This window comes from Hyaena hyaena, unplaced genomic scaffold (genome assembly GCF_003009895.1).
Source record: "Hyaena hyaena isolate Hyena2069 unplaced genomic scaffold, ASM300989v1 scaffold_332, whole genome shotgun sequence".
NCBI lineage: Eukaryota > Metazoa > Chordata > Mammalia > Carnivora > Hyaenidae > Hyaena > Hyaena hyaena.
Genome location: NW_024080964.1, coordinates 119165 through 137251, shown reverse-complemented (window position 1 = coordinate 137251; position 18087 = coordinate 119165). Strand labels below are relative to the sequence as shown.

At 37.5% G+C, this 18087-nt stretch overlaps 1 protein-coding gene across 1 annotated transcript in view; it reads right to left on the bottom strand.

Annotated features, from left to right (window-relative positions):
- Positions 1-18087, bottom strand: part of CCDC88A (coiled-coil domain containing 88A) — a 141801-nt gene that overhangs the window by 78371 nt on the left and 45343 nt on the right. Inside the window, exons 6-7 of the mRNA XM_039249199.1 lie at positions 10496-10579; positions 8610-8750 (exon numbers count right to left, since the gene is read on the bottom strand). Of these exons, the coding sequence (XP_039105130.1) occupies positions 8610-8750; positions 10496-10579 (225 nt within the window). The remainder of the gene's footprint in view (positions 1-8609; positions 8751-10495; positions 10580-18087) is intronic.

The following is an 18087-nucleotide window of genomic DNA, read 5'->3' as shown; positions in this document are numbered from 1 at the left end:
AGGGGGTTGGAGGAGGAGCAGAGAGAGAGAGAGAGAGACCCAGAATCCAAAGCAGACTCCAGGCTCAGAGCTGTCAGCACAGAGCCTGATGCAGGGCTCAAACTCATGAACCATGAAATCATGACCTAAGCTGAAGTCAGATGCTCAACTAATTGAGCCACCCAGGTGTCTCACTTCTTTTTATTTTTTTTAAAGACCGCCCAAGCATCATTTCTTTATCCTTGGGACATATTTCAGCACCTGAATCAATGTCTCTTCAACTACTGCTTTCACAGATTCCAGTATGCCTATTGATAAACTATGGTATGTGGCTTCTCATCAGTTCCTTTTCTCTTTACAACTCCACGTCTGCTCTCTATTCATTACATTCAGACCTTTCCAATGAAGACACCGTTCCTCTCTTGTGCCATACCTCCTTTACTAGCATTACTCCCTTGGCACCTATACATATGCCTGAACCTTTAACCACTCAATTCCTCCTTTCTGCCCAGATTATTCCTGGTTACTCTAGAGTTCCTACTCAGCCTGAAACTACACGTAAGCCCTTAAATGTCATCCTTACTTTCTAATTTAACACTACCATGCCATTCTCTAACTATAGCCCACTCTTCAGGGAAAAAGAAATGGGAATGAATATTTATAGAACTCCGAGACAGAGGATTTTCCAACAAGATTTCATCCAATGCTATAATCTGCAATAGAGGCATTACATCTATTTTAAGACATAAGAAAACTGAAGCTCATATAGATTAACAAAGTCACACATCTAATGACAGGAATAACAGGAATGCAAATTCAAATTCTGACTCAAACACTATGTCATTTTCCTTCACCACCAACATTTTTCCTATTCCTTCTCCAAAGTGATAAAGAACTCTATAAGAAAAACAAACAAGAAAATACACAATCCTACTACACATCTTGCCACCAATTTTCAATTAAGATCTTTTCAGTGTTCATCAATCCTTTAGTTGAAAATCTTGTTGATTTCTCGACAAATTTCTCCACAGTGGCTGTTGTAAATAAACATATTCCCTTTTCTCTATTTAAGCTTCTACCTAGAAAGTGTTGCCATCACTTCCAACAAATGAACTCTCCTCTAACTTGCCAAAGAAACAAAACCATCTAGATTAGATCTCCATTCTTATGAATCTTTTGCTCCCAACACATATTACTTATTTCTGGAACATGTTCAACTCCTCTCTTTTACTGACTTTTTTCTCCCTGTTCTTCAAAGATATACAAGTATCTTCTTTTTATTTTAATTTATTTTTTACAAATAGTTTATTGTCAAGTTGGTTTCCATATAACACCCAGTTGTGGAGACGAGCACTGGGTGTGATATACAAGTATCTTCTATAGGAGGGAAAAAATTAAATCTCCCTCTTGCTACCCTTCTGCTTCTCTTCCACTGCTACTTTTTGAAGAGAAGTTTACACATTCATTGACATTACTTCATCTTATCCACCTATCCAGTATGCACAGCCCAAGCGCTTGGTCTCTGTTAACAGTATTATTAGCAATCTCCATAGTACTCCAGGTTTTCTTTGTATATTTTCTTATTGTCTCCATTATCTTTAATCTTGCCTTCTAATGCCTCTTGAATCTAAGAATCATGCCTGTGCATGGTACTTAATAAATGTATTTGTTTTGAGTACAAATATATTAGAATTTAATATTATGCTACCTTATATTTTTCATTTCCGATGTGATTTTCCTCCCCTATAAACCTGATACAATATTTCTTATACTTCCTCTGTATTTCTGATCTCATTTAGCATAGTACTGAGTTCAAAATTATTTAACTAAATGGTTCGCAAAATGGAAAACTCAAGAAAAGTACTGACGACACAGACTATTTGAACCAGAGTAGGTGGTGCCATGAGGATATCAACAGTTTCCAGATGCCAGTGTACAAAAGAACTATGGGCTAAGAAATTGTTTTTAAAAAGTAGAAGGAGGGGCGCCTGGGTAGGTCAGTCGGTCAAGCATCCGACTTTGGCTCAGGTCATGATCTCACGGTTTGTGGGTTTGACCCCTATGTTGGGCTCTGTGCTGACAGCTAGCTCAGAGCCTGGAGCCTGCTTTGGATTCTTTGTCTCCCTCTCTCTCTGACCCTCCCCTGCTCACGCTCTCTCTCTCTCGCAGAAATAAATAAAACATAAAAAAATTTTTTTTTAAAGTAGAAGGAGTTGGTACTAAGCATTAAGAGTATCTAGAAACATTTTCCATTAAAGATTACATACACAATTTGACTTTTCTCAAATGGTAGTAGTTTCTTTAGCTTAAGGCCTCCAAATATTTTTCTTAACCTGACAAGAAATGTTTTTAAAGCATAATTTCATTTCATAAACCTTCTCTGATGCTTCTGATCCTAAATATTCCAACAGCAATTGTAAGTAACATCTTCCTTCTCTAAATTCCTACAGTACTTAGATAGGTTTTTTGTTTTTTTATCACTTTCAAACTTTTATTACAGTAAAGGAAAGCTGGAGGCATCAAAATTCCAGATTTCAAGTTATATACAAAAGACTGAACAGTACAGTACTGCCCCAAAAACTGACACAAAGATCAAGGGAACAGAATAGAAAATGCAGAAGTGAACTCAAAACTATAAAGTCAGCTGATCTTCGACAAAGCAGGAAAGAATATCCAATGAGAAAAACAGTCTCTCCAACAAAAACGGTGTTAGAAAAACTGGACAGCAACCCACAAAAGAATGAAACTGGACCACTTTCTTACACAAACATAAAAATAAATTCAAAATGGATTAAAGATCTAACTGTGAGCCCATCAACCACACTACTAAGTATTTACTCAAAGGATACAAAAATGCTAATTCAAAGGGATATATGTACCCCAGTGTTTATAGCAGCATTATCTACAATAGTCAAACTGCGGAAACAGCCCAAATGTCCAACTGATGAATGGAAAAAGCTGTGGTGTACACACACACACACAGACACACACACATACACAATGAAGTAATATTCAGCCATCCAAAAGAATGAAATCTTGCCATTAGCAGTGATGTGGATGGAGCTACAGAGAATTATGCTAAGCGAAATAAGTCAGAGAAAGACAAATATCATATGATTTCACTCATATGTGGAATTTAAGAAACAAATAAGCAGAGGGGAAAAGAGAGAGAGAGAGTGAGAGAGAGAGAGAGAGAGAGACAGTTAGACAGACGCAAACCAAAAAAGATTCTTAACTATAGAGAATCAACTGACAGTTACCAGACAGGAGAGGGAAGGGAAGATGGGTGAAATAGGTGATGGGAAGGGATGCACTTCTTGTAATGGGCACAAGGTGGTGTGTGGAAGTGCTGAATTATTATATTGTACACCTGAAACTCATATAACATTATATGTCAACTAACTGTAATTTAAATAAATACTTTAAAAATTTTAAAGTTCAATGATTTTTAAAAATTTTTAGTATTTATTTTTGAGAGTGAGAGACAGAGAGAGACAGAGAATGAGCAGGGGAAGGGCAAAGAGTGGGGGAACAAAGAATTCTAAGTAGGCTCCAGGCTCTGAGCTGTCAGCAAAGAACCTGACACAGGCCTCAAACTCACAACCCTGAGATCATGATCTGAGTTGAAGTTGGATGCTTACCCGACTAAGCCACCCAGGCATCCCCAAAACTCAATTATTTTATTAAAACAACTTCCCTATTAGATTGTAATGATCTTTGATCCTTTTTTTGAAATTTTGTCTGTTGCTCCCAAACACTCTTAGCACAAGATCTTGCAAACAGCAGGTATTTATTAATATACATTCAAGTATGAACATAAAAAGATGTATCAAAGCTGAGAAAAAATTCAGGTGATTTAATAATTCTTACAGAACTCCCAACTGAGGAAAAGAATCAAAGATGTAGTAGCACAATCATGGATTTGGGCAAAGGTTTTATAAAACAGGAACACAAGCATTAGAGTTAAGAGTCAGCAAATTACTTAATTTCTCTGAGCTCAAGTATCTTCAGTCTACTAAGATGGAGTTATAATACTGAGTTACAAAGACAGTATATTATAAATATAACACAAAGTTTGGCATAAAATAAATAGTGACAATAAGATCTTAAATTCCTTAAAATCTCCTATTTGGTTTTTAGTAAAAGAAGAACATTTAAGAAATACATGTTACAAAAAATTAAGAAAGCTAAGGGGCACCGGGGTGGCTCAGGCAGTTAAACATTGGACTTTGGCTCAGATCATTATCTCATAGTTCATGAATTTAAGCCTGGTGTTGGGCTCTGTGCTAACAGCTGAGAGCCTGGAGCCTGCTTCAGATTCTATGTCTCCCTCTCTGCCCCTCCCTTACTCGCACTCTGTCTCTCTCTCTCAAAACTAAACATTAAAAAAAATATTTTTAACAAGAATAAAAAGTGAAAATTAAAAACAGAGTGACCAAATTATACTTTCTAGTAAAACAATTACAACAAAAGATCAATCAAAGCAGGAAAAAAAAAAAAAGACAGCCTGAAGCTTCCTAATACTCACTAAAAGGTAATGTCCTACTCTTGCCATGCCAGCAAATGGAGAGTATTTAAGTGTGTAGATGGTGCCTGCTTTAACTTGTAGGGTACTACTCCTCACCAGGACATACAATATGTATGGGCAAAAAGCCCTGGAAGAGCCAACTAGCTTCCTTTGTTGCTATGGAACCTTCTTGAATTAAGTGGTCAAGTGTTAAGGAATGTATTGCTTGACTTAATAAGCTGACAGTATGGTTCCTCAGAGACGCCTCCAAGGTAAGAATCAAAGCAGACACAATTCTAATTGATGTTATTCTAAATATTTTTTTTATTATTTATTTCTGAGAGAGAGAGAGAGAGAGAGAAACAGCGTGAACAGGGGAGAGTCAGAGAGAGAGGGAGACACAGAATCAGAAGCAGGCTCCAGGCTCTGAGCTAGCTGTCAGCACAGAGCCCGACGCGGGCTCAAACCCATGAACCGCGAGATCATGACCTCAGCCGAAGTCGGATGCTTAACCGACTGAGCCACCCAGGCGCCCCTAATTGATGTTATTCTAAAAGGGGTTCCCCAGCTCAAATTTTCTAGTAGGTCACGAGAGCCAGTACAGTCTATGACAAAGCTGAGAATAATGACATTTACAAATTTCAAGTTAAAGTAAAAGACAAAAAAGGTAAACTCAACACACTAGAGGAACACTTACATGATATGTTCCAGCAGCAGCAATAATAAGAGCCACCTGTTCTCCTGCATCAGTGGCTATGAGCTACAGGGTAGACCTGGCTGGTTCTTTCAATCCAACCTGGACTGGACTGGCACAGAGCCCAAGTATGGAGCTATGAATGTCAATGTCGGTGTCAGAACAGCAGTTTTATGACTTCTATACCAGTTTTATGAGAAAAGGATCACTGTGTCTACATCCATAGTTCTCCTCTATGGGCTGCAAATGAGAATGCTTCAGCAAGCACAGCGTGGCATGGATCTCTGACACATCACCACAGTGGACCTGATAGGCATGTTCCAGACCCTCATCCACAGGATAGAAGCAAAGATTATGCCTCCAGCATCAGCTCTGCAATTCAGGCTATTGTTGGAAATCCTACTCTATTCTTTCAACACGGTGTTTATGGATAAGCATGGCATGCAAGGAGCACTGGTAACATCTATGACCCTCTTCAACACAAGTAACACCTTCCCCTTAAGAGGAGATGGGTCTGGGGGCGCCTGGGTGGCTTAGTCGGTTAAGCGTCCGACTTTCACTTAGGTCATGATCTCGCGGTTCGTGGGTTTGAGCCCCGCGTCGGGCTCTGTGCTGACTGCCAGCTCAGAGCCTGGAGCCTGTTTCAGTCTGTGACTCCCTCTCTCTCTGACCCTCCCCTGCTCACGCTGTCTCTCTCTCCTAGAAATAAATAAAACATTTAAAAAAAAAAAAAAAAAGAGGAGATGGGTCTGCAAGAAGAGGCAGACCTATGTGTAACACCTGCTGTGATGGTTCGTCTCCTGGAAGTTCCATTTTTCTTTCTACATAATGCTATGCACATGGAAGGGCCTTAAAAATATCCTTAATGTACAGACTTTTATTTGTAATTTTTAATGTCTATTTTATTATAGTTTCTGTGGACTTAAAAATGAGCATTATGCATTTTATACTCTGAAATGTTCCAAAAAATGTTATGAATATGATACTTACTCCTTTCTTTCCTCCAGCATGCCTGGTAAGTTTTGTAGAGAAGTTAGAAACCACAACCACAATCATACATATGCTCTCAATGTGTTTATTCAGTGTGACACAAAACTTTCTTCTATTTTGTTTTTTACATTAAATTTTTACATAAAATATTTTTATGGGGTGCCTAGGTGGCTCAGTTGGTTAAGTGTTTGACTTCAGCTCAGATCATAATCTGAGAGTTCACAAGTTTCAGCCCTGCATCAGGCTCTGAGCTGACAGGCTCTGAGGCTGCTTTGGACCCTGTGTCTCCCTCTCTCTCTGCCCCTTCCCCACTCTCACTCTGTGTCTCTCTCAAAAATAAAAAAATAAAACATTAAAAATTTTAAAAATAAATGAATACTCTGGAGGGAAAAACAGAATATTTTGGAGGAAAAACCAGAAGAGCTAAAGGGAAAATCTAAACAAGAACTTGTTTCAATTCAACTGAAGAATACAAAGTTATTACATTTACATACTATATTTACATTTAATATTTTTCACAATTAGTCTTTTTATTTTTTTTTAAAATATTTTTATTTATTTCTAGGAGACAGAGAGAGACAGTGTGAGCAGGGGAGGGTCATAGAGAGAGGGAGACACAGACTCTGAAATAGGCTCCAGACTCTGAGCTGGCAGTCAGCACAGAGCCCGACGCGGGGCTCGAACCCACGAACCGCGAGATCATGACCTAAGCGAAAGTCGGACGCTTAACCGACTAAGCCACCCAGGCGCCCCACAATTAGTCTTTTTAAAAAATGTTTATTATGAGAGAGCAAGAAAGTGCAAATGCAAGTGGGGGAAGGGCAGAAACAGAGGGAGAGAGAGAATCCTAAGCAGGCTCCATGTTGTCAGTGCAGAGCCCAACACAGGGCTCAATTTTAAAAACCTAAGATTATGACCTAAGCCAAAATCAAGAGTTGGATGCTTAACTGACTGAGCCACCCAGGCACCCCACAATTATCTTTAATGATCTTTTCTAATTAGTCTACTCGTGACCCAAATTGTAAAACTTTGCCCTAGAGAACTGGGTTTAAACCACCTAACAACTTGTTTCCCATATAGCTTGAGAACGTGACCACTTTTTTCTCGTTAAAAAAACAAACTGAATTAAAATGCATAGTCAGGCAGGATAGGATTACATCAAACAATCACTATAGTGTTTCATATTCCTTAGTTTTGACTAGATCATATAATGACAAATATTTGTTCACATTTCTCCAAAATAGCCTTCTTCACCCATTATTAATAACTTTGTAGAAGTGAGATCAAACAATTCAATACATGCCCTCAGAAGCTGGAGGACACCTTATCAAAATACAAATAAAAGAAATAAAAATACAAGAATGTTCTAGAAAATTAATAAAGCTAATATAAAAAGAAGATAAAGCATATGGGTCAAAACTCAGATTGAAAACAGAAGAATCTAAGTATTTCAGGATTAGTTTGGCATATACTAGGGACATTTTTCAATTCACTCTTCTTTTGACCTCACTGTCTTAGAGTTTTTAAAAAATGTAGTTGTTGCTCTAAAATATTTCTTTATTCCCTATCTTATCTTCTCTTGTAATGCCTGAAGAAAAAGTGAAAATTCCCACCTATAAAAACATGAAAGTTTTGCCCAGAAAAAAACCTTTAGGAATTTCTTCTATGCAAGTCTTTTATTAGTCCAAAGAGTAATCAAATTCTCTACAAATATAAGCTCAAAACTGTCTCTCCCATGTAAATGGAACAACTGATCAAAGCTACACATTCTTCTGAATGGCAGAGTACTTTGGTCTGCTATTAACAAAATATTACTCACCATCACATGCACTGAAGTCTAGACTCCTATAAAATTAGCTGTTCTGAGAGAGTGCAAGTAAAAACCCTGGTGCAATTTCACTCTTGTAAAAAAGCAAAGTACTCTCTTACAGGAGCCTATAATAATTCTTTTTTAAAATCACACCTCATTTACTGACTACAAAAATTTGAGACCTTTTGTGAGACATTTTATTTAGAACACCTGTTATTCTCCGCTTATTAACACTTATTTTTCCAACCTCAAAATGTGGCAATAAAACTAAGAAATTAACCTTAAGCAAATTCTCATGCTTCAAGGCAATGATTTTTCCATTTGCATCAACAGTATTTTTAGTCTCACACTTTTGTACAGTTGCCAGAAATATGGAAAGGACTTAAAAACACAAAGGAACAAAAATCAGGATAATAACTTAAAAGAATGGAAAAAAGAGTATCTAACTGCAATCTCTTTACTGGCGATTTGGGCTCTTAAATATCCTTTTTTGTTCCTGTGTTGCATAAAATAAAGACATAAAGTACTTTATTACCCGTCCCTAAGAAACAGAGTATCAGTTTTGTAAACCCTCTGAAATCACTTTCTGAAAAGGAAACTTTCATAATATTCTGAAAGAAATAACAAACCTCCGAATGTTCATCTCTTTCATCTATAAGTCTTTTTAGATGTAATGCCATATTTTTCAACAGTGGCTCCATTTCCTCCTGAGACATATCAGTCACTTCCATCCACTGCAGATCAAACACATTTTCCTGATTATGGGTTACCTTTAGGAGAGCAATGAAAATAAACAATTTTTTAAATGGTTAATACTTAAGAACTGATTTCATTTTAGTATGATATTAGCTCAAATATCATAAAAATGAAAAGCAAATACGATGCCTAAAGAAGACTGGACAAAAAGGCTAATACAAAAAATCATTTTTACTAAATATACTCTTTAAATAAAAAATTCATATTTGTTTTCCTGTTGGCTAAAAAGCAAAACATATATAATTCAACCATTACTAGCAAAACGTAATATTGAGATGTTTGATAACTGTTTTCTCAAAATAAATCGAATTTTTCTTTAGGTAAGAGTGAATTGTGCTGGATTCAAAAGCAATTTTTAATCCTGTTACATCATTGTTACATTATTGTACTTTTATACTTGAAATGCTACATCTTTACAGATTCTATAGATGATACTGTTCCAGAACCTTGGGAGAAAAGGACTACCAACATAAAGATTTTTTTTTATGTTTATTTATTACTGAGACAGAGAGAAACAGAACATGAATGGGGGAGGGGCAGAGAGAGAGGGAGACAGAATCCAAGGCAGGCTCCAGGCTCTGAGCTGTCAGCACAGAGCCCGACGCAGGGCTTGAACCCACAAACCGTGAGATCATAACCTGAGCCGAAGTAAGACACTTTACAGACTGAGCCACCCAGGTGCCCCCATAAAGATTTTTTGAAAATGGAAAACATATATAAATGAAATGCTTACTTCTTGCTTTCCATTTCTTACTGTGATTCTGATATTCTGCTTTAACTTTCACAAGAAACCACAAAAATAATAATAAAAAGAAACACTTTCAAGAATGATGGCAAATTTAGTAACCTGCAATACTTAGCATTTATTGTAAATAAAATACAAACTACAAACCTATATAAGGGGAAACTTCCAAAAAAAACCCTATATCTTGAGGAGTACTAATAAGCTTACTGCTGACAACATTATTACTGACAAGAAAGCTGGGCTCTATGAACACTAACAAAGAGAAAAGATGATCTACAGAACAGAAGTTACTCAAATAGAGAATTATTTTAAACACTACTAATTTTTACTATTTAAAAATTCTCTCTCCTTACTATTTAAAAATTCTCTCTCCTTTCTTAGTTCTCTTTCTAATCAACATGTAAAATTTAATGTGATCTAGTTCTAAAAAGTCCTCCTAAGTACACAAGATTAAAAGCTCAAGACTAGAGGCAGAAATTAAAATCCATCTGTTAACTATATCAATTCTTTAATATTGCACAATCTGTCCTAGACTTAAGTTCTTACCAGGATGTTAATCACTAATATGTTATATAACTCAAGAAATATTTTCAATAAATGTCATACTGTGATCATTCGTTCAAAAGAAAATCACTGGAATGACTTAGTACTCGGGTTATCATCTTACTTCACGTTAGTTTTGAATTACAGGCAGGGATCCACTTTCTGCTGCTTCTATTTACTATACTGTTCATTCCATACTGTCTAACAAAGACATACGCTTCATTCCTCAGGCACTTTATACCTAGTGTCCCTATGGATAAAGGCAACAGTATATTGTAGTTAGCACTGTGCCATGAGGATTTATTTAAGAAACTAGCTCTAAAGAGAAGACAATTTGTCTAACATCAGGGTTCATCTATATCTGACCTTGATTTGTTCTTGCTTATCACAGGACTTCAAGTATTTGGGGACACATAACACACCACAAGCTTCATAAAAATTAGTATATAAAAACTGTATATAGGTTTTTACCTCTTGAATATGTGCGGCAACTGCTGCTTTTGTATCAAAATCTAAACCTTGAATTCTTTCAATAAATTCTTCTTTTTTCTGACACTAAAAGAAATGAATAAAACCATCATTCACATTTTATGGGATATAGTCCTTAATATGTTATAAATAACTAAAAACTCACCGGGCCAAAAACCTTGGCTATGTTTTGAACAGTACAATGAGGGGTTTGTTGATTTTGAATTTAAATGGTCTAATACACTCACTTAATAAAAAGATAACAATTTAGAAATATTTATTTAAAAAGCACAGCAGTAAAAACCCATACTATTTTTATGCTGTAAAGTTCTAAAGCGAGAACCATTACACAACCCATGTGAGGTCAGTACAATATTATTATGCTAACTTTACAAACAGAAAAGTAAAGAATCAAGAACTTGTTTCAGGGAGGATAAGTTACTTGCCAAAAAACACAGTGAGTCAGTGGCAGAATTCGGAATACAGCCAAAAGGCTCAGTCAGTCTTTGGCTATCATCAAACAAAACAGCCTTTCTTCTTGGGGAAAAAAAAAACTGTAAGCAATTTTTACTTCAAGCTTACAATCCATTCTCACATCTTCATCCTATCAATCTTAATAAAGGAAACCTACTCTGTGACCCAGTTCAACAGTTATAAGGTAGTACAATAAATATTTTATATGTTTCTACAATAACATAAAGTTACCAGTGGCAAAATTTAATAATATATATACAAGTACACATGTATCAAGTAGAAGGAATCCAGCAATTACTTACTGTGTAACTTTTAAAAATCTTTATATAAATTAAAAATATTATGATGTAAATCTAACTTTTTTTCTTTCCAGTCTGTTTTGAGTAACAGTTTAACATGCATCTTAATATCTCTGCCTCCTGTCTACATCTCTTAAACTACAATCCAACTGCTAGTATAACTGTATTCTTGCAGCTATCAAATGAGAAGTGCATACAAAATAGACAGCACTGCCTTGTCTAGCTTAGCTGGATCTCCTGGGCCAATTACTGACCTACTAGTGAAGAGAATATACTCACAAAAAAAAAAAATTGTTCTTAGATCATTAAGAAATTTAGCAAGGTTCTGTTTCATATTCTACATATTTATTATATCAAGTTGTAACATTCTACTTCTATCGCCTACAATTTAACTTAATGCATTCCCATGACTGCAAAAAGTTGTGTCCTGTAAAAACAAAATTATTTGAATGACATAATAATATTAAAATTATGGGACACCTAGGTGGCTCATCTGGCTCTTGATTTCAGCTCAAGTCATGATCTTAGAGTTTGTGAGATCAAGGGCTCTGTGCTGACAGCATGGAGCTGTTTCAGATTCTCTCTCTCCATCTCTCTCTCCCCCTCCCCCCTACACACACACTCACTTGGGTGCTTTCTCTTAAAAATAAATAAACTTTAAAATTAAATTACTGAGAATGTACAATTTCTAGCTGTGACGAAGAAATCAGAGTTTTGGTGGAATGGGATGAAAACTAGTCAATTTAAAAACAAGAATTTTTTATCCAGTAAATAATATCTGAGAAGTCTAGTGAGAACAATTAAGTGACTTTCTGATAGTAAATAAAACTAACATATTAGTTACGGTATGCTCAATTTTTAAATTTAATGCTTCCAAAGAGGTGGACCTGTATATAGTTTTTGAGCAAATGATCATATAAAACTGGTGGCGTTATGAGAAGTATGACTCACTGAAGGGTTCCCCAATTCAACCCCCATATCATTGTCTGCCTTCAACACATACACCTCCCTTTCTAAGCCCTAGAGCCATTATTTCTTCATTTATACTATCTTTAAGAACTTATCCTTTAACATAGTCTCAACACAAATCAATGAGAATTCTTCTTTTACTCTTAAAATAACTAGTTTTTACTAAATCTAATCTTTATTCAAACTCCAAAAGTTTTACGAATTCTAAATATCCTTCATGAATAGGTTAGGCTCTCTTAAAGAATGCAGAATGACAGTTATAGGATGCTGAGGGAGAAAAAAGGGAAAGACTGTCAAGATGGAAAAGAGAATAAGAGAAGATACAACTCTAAAGTTCAATTATCAGACCAAATGTTTAAGTGTTGTCCAATCCAGTAATGACTAGCTATCATGTGGTTACTGAATACCAAAATGTAGCTAATGCAATTAAGAAATTGAAATTTTCATTTTAGAGGCACCTGGGTGGCTCAGTTGGTTAAGCGTCCAACTTCGGCTCAGGTCATGATCGCATGGTTTTTGAGTTTGAGCCCCTCATCGGGCTCTGTGCTGACAGCTGAGCCTGGAGCCTGCTTCAGATCCTGTGTCTCCCTCTCTCTCTTAGCCTCCCCCTACTCACGCTCTGTCTCTTTCTCTCTCAGAAATAAACACTAAAAAAAACTTTTTTTAAGAATTTTCATTTTATTTAATAGTAATTAATTTTAATTTAAATTGCCACATGTGGCTCACAGTGGCTGCTATATTGATAGCCCACTTCCAGAGCATAAAGAAGTACAGTGTTGGGGTTCCTGTTGGCTAAGCGTCCAACTTTGGCTCAGGTTATGATCTCATGGTCCTTAAGTTCAAGTCCAGCATCTGGCTCTGTGCTGACAGCTCAGAGCCTGGAGTCTCCTTCGGTTTCTATGTCTCCCTCTCTCTGCCCCTTCCTGGCTCATGCTCTCTCCCTGTCTCTCTCTCTCCCTCTCTTTCTCAAGTAAATAAACATTAAAAAAAGTATGGTGTTAAAAATAGATCTATAAATAATTTTATTTCCAGCTATGAAGACTCTTGTGAAGAAGATTAAATAATCATCACAAATTGTTTTTTTCCACTTAAAATGAAGCTCTCTTTTATCTTTACACAAAGTTCTGAATGTGTTATGGGTACTAAAGTTATTTGTAACTCTATAATAGCAACTGATACTTAAATCAGCAGATTACCATGATATTCTAAGAATATCTGGGAAGCTGGGATATAGAAAAAGAGCAGAAAGGCTATGTGGGTAGGAAGTTGGAGGGCTGGTGGAGAGAACTGCATTAACCCTAAAGTTCTGAATCTTTCAGCAGAGTTTTAGCTCTTAATATGTTATTCCTTGAATTTCTCATATTTTCACTTGGTACTCTCAGTGCTTTCTCTCATTAAAGAAAACAGGTTTATGTGTAAAATTTAGACAAACATAAGGAAAGAGTACCCAAAACAAACTATTAAACAATAAAACAGTAAAATGAAGAACACATGACAGTGTCTTCAGTAAGAATAAGAACACTAATGACTGACAGAGATCACAGTTCCATCAAAAGTAAAACCGAAATAAGTCACATAAAATAAATAAAAATAGAAAAATTAAAATTCTCTCTTTAAAGAATGGTTTCTCCCCCAACCCCAAATAGAAAATAATAAATGTTGGCGAGAATGTAGAGAAATTGGAATCATATGTACTGTTAGTGGGAATGTAAAATGGTACAGACACTATGGCACTAAAAAAAGTTAAAAACAGAAGTATCATATATGATCCAGCAGATCCACTTCTAGACAGACACCAAAAAAACTGAAAGCAGTGACTTAAACAGCTATGTGTACACCCATGTTTACAAAAGTATGATTCACAATAGAGAAAAAGTGGAAGCGACCCAAGTATACATCCATGTATGGAAGAACAAAAGGTAGTATTACATACAATGGAAAAAGTTATGATGAATTAAAAAATGCTATAAATGAGATACATGATAAAAAGAAGGCATCCAATGCACGAACTGAAGAGGCAGAAAGAATAAGTGATTTACATAGTCATAGAAGGAAAGACACTCTGACACAGGCTACAACAAGGATGAACCTTAAAGACATTATGTTAAGTGAAGTAAATCAGTTACAGAAGGACAAATACTATATGATTCCACTTATGTGATATCCTAGAGTAGTCAAATTCATAAAGACATGGTGGAATGGTGGTTGCCAGGGGTTGGAGTTCAAAGAGATATAGGGAGGGAGAACAGCAAGATGGCAGAGAAGTAGGGAGCTTCTTGCATTTCGCTTGCACCATGTCTCAAACAAAAAAGGCCTGAAGTCATAGGACCCTGAACTGCAGGAGTCTGGGAAGAGAAAGAGACAGAGTACACCGGGAAGGAAAAACCTCATAAGTGCGTGAGTGCAAACTGGGGAGCAGGACAGGACCCAGAGATATGGATGGAGGGGAGGGAACCCTGCTTGCATGCAGCTACAGTGAGTGATGAGCCTCAGCAAGAGATGGTGAGCTGCTGCGAGTCCAGGGGAAAAGAAAGATAAGCTGAGGTTGCTAATAGAACCGTCCCTGAAGAAGAGAAATACCTCGGATTGGAAAGAGAGTGTTTTTTAGTTCTGCCTGGGGTACTGACTTTGAACTAGGTGCCCGCGGCCCCAGAAGGCGACAGAAAAAACTATGCTGCAGCACTCCTGGCAACATCCCTGGTGGTGGTACCAGTGTCGGTGGCGGGAAGCGGTGCGGACTCTGCGGGCCTGAAGTTTCTATGTTCTCCGCACCCACTTGGGTTGTATCGCTGCTTGACCCCAGCGGATCTGAGGCTGCGACACTTCCCCCACCCCCCACTCAACCCCCAGAAGCAGGGAAGCTGAGGGACTGTTTAGAGCAGTATAAACAAAGTCCACAGACTGGGACCTGGAAATGAGGCAGGGTGTGGGACATAGAACTCAGCCCACCTTGGCTACATCCTCACCACAGGGAGATCGGACCCAAAGGAGTGATCTGCAATGCTTGGTTGAGAAGGGACTGGGGCGATGCCATTCTTCTCCCCACAACCATCAAGGCGGGGCCTCAGGGAGCAGCCAGTGGACACAGTGGAGGTGAGACCTGCCTACACTAAACCACGTCCTAGCCGCCAGAAAGCTGTTTTCTTGTTGTTGTTTTTACCTGAGCCTGGGTTTGCGTGCTTATTGGTTTTGTCTGTGTGCTAGTGTACCTTTGTTCCCTCTGTGGTTGTCTGTTTTCTTTTTCCAGGGCTGCCTCAAGAAACAAGCCAAACTACACATGGTGGAGAGTCCCAAATACCACTACTAGTAGGGAAACAAAATAACCAAACGCTCAACAAGAGAAACCAAGAGACAGCATCCAAAGAACACTTCCTGAACAGAAAGGCCCTGAACAGTCAAAAAGCCCTCTCTAATACAGCAGAACTCGCCGGGTACGTGTGTACGACAACCTTTTAAAATTAACAAGATATGAAAAGCTAACCAAAATGACGAAACAGAAGAACTCTCCTCCAAAGAAATTCTAGGAAGAAATGACAGCTAAAGAACTGCTCAAAACAGATATAAGCAACATAACTGAACAAGAATTTAGAGCAATAATCATAAAATTAATCGCTGTGCTTGGAAAAAGCATGGAGGACATCAGAGAAACTATGGCTACAAACACTATGGAGCTTAAAAAAGTTATGATGAATTAAAAAATGCTATAAATGAAATACATAATAAAAAGAAGGCGTCCAATGCACGAACTGAAGAGGCAGAAAGAATAAGTGATTTAGAAGACACAATTATAGAAAAAGAAGAAACTGAGAAAAAGAGAGAGAAACTGATCCAGGAACAGGAAAGAAGAGTTCAAGAGCTCAGCGATACAATCAAACATAACAATATCCCTATCACAGGAATCCCACAAGAGGAAGAGAGAGGGAAAGGTGCTGAAGGAGTCCTGGAACAAATTAAGCAGAGAACTTCCCCAACCTGGGGAGGGAAGTAGATGTTGAAATTCAAGAGGCACAGAGAACTCCCCTCAGACGTAACTTGAATCGATCTTCAGCACAACGTATCATAGTGAAAATGGCAAAATATAAGAACAAAGAGAGAATTTTGAAAGCAGCTAGGGATAAAAGGGCCCTAACCTACAAAGGGAAACTTATCAGAGTGGTGACAGACCTATGTACTGAAACTTGGCAGGCCAGAAAGGAATGGCAAGAGATCTTCAATGTGATGAACAGAAAAAATATGCAGCCAAGAATCCTTTATCCAGCAAGCCTGTCATTCAGAATAGAAGGAGCAATAAAAGTCTTTCCAGATAAACAAAAATTCAAAGAATTCATCACCACTAAACCAGCCCTACAAGAAATCCTGAGGGGGACTCTCTGAGGGAAATGATGCAAGGGAAAGCAAGATACTAGAGACACCACCACAAGCATGAATCCCACAAAGGACACAATGACTCTATACCCATATATTTCAATAATAACACTGAATGGAAATGGGCTGAATGCTCCAATCAAAAGACATAGGGTAGCAGCATGGATAAAAAAAACAAAATCCACCTATTTGCGGTCCACAAGAAATGCATTTGAGACTGGAGGACACCTTCAGATTAAAAGTAAGGGGATGGAGAAATATATATTATGCTACTGGAAGTCAAAAGAAAGCTGGAGTAGCTATACTTATATCAGATTAACTGGACTTTAAATTAAAGACAGTAACAAGGGATTAAGAATGGCATTATATAATATTTACAGGGTCTATCCATCAGGAAAAACTAACAATTATAAATGTCTACACACCGAATAAGGGAACAATGAAATATAGAAAACAATTAATCACAAACAGAAACAATCTTATAGATAAGAATGTGCTAATAGCAGGGAACTTTAATACTCCACTTAAAGCAATGGATAGATCAACCAGACAGAAAATCACTAAAGAAACAATGGACTTGAAAGACACATTGGACCGGATGGACATGACAGATATATTTAGAACTCTATATCCTGAGGCCATGGAATTCACTTTCGTCTCAAGTGCGCATAGCACATTCTCCAAGATCACATACTGGGAAATAAAGCAGCCCTCAATAAAGATAAAAGAATTGAGATCACACCATGCACACTTTCAGATCACAATGCTATGAAAGTTGAAATCAACCACAGGAAAAAGTATGGAAAACCTCCAAAAACATGGAGGTTAAGGAAAACCCTACTAAAGAATGAATGGGCCAATCAGGCAATTAGAGAAGAAATTTAAAAATATACAGAAACAAATGAAAATGAAAATACAACAATCCAAACTTTATGGGATGTGGCAAAGGCAGTCCCAAGAGGAAAGTACATTGCACTCCAGGCCTATTTCAAGAAATTAGAAGAAGCACAAGTGCAAAATCTAACAGCCCATCTAAAGGAACTGGAGGGAGAGCAACAAGAGCACCCCAAACCCAGTAAGAGAAGAGAAACAGTAAAAATCAGAGCAGAAATAAACAACATAGAAACCAAAAAAACAGTTGAACAGATCAATGAAATCAAGAGTCAGTTTTTTGAAAAAATAAACAAAATTGACAAACCGCTAGCCAGGCTTCTCAAAAAGAAAAGAGAGAGCACTCAAATAGACAAAATCATGAATGAAAATTGACTTATTACAACCAACACCTCAGAAATACAAGCAATTGGGGCGCCTGGGTGGCTTAGTCGGTTAAGCGTCCGACTTTCGCTTGGGTCATGATCTCGCGGTTCGTGGGTTCGAGCCCCGCGTCGGGCTCTGTGCTGACTGCCAGCTCAGAGCCTGGAGCCTGTTTCAGTCTGTGACTCCCTCTCTCTCTGACCCTCCCCTGCTCACGCTGTCTCTCTCTCTCTC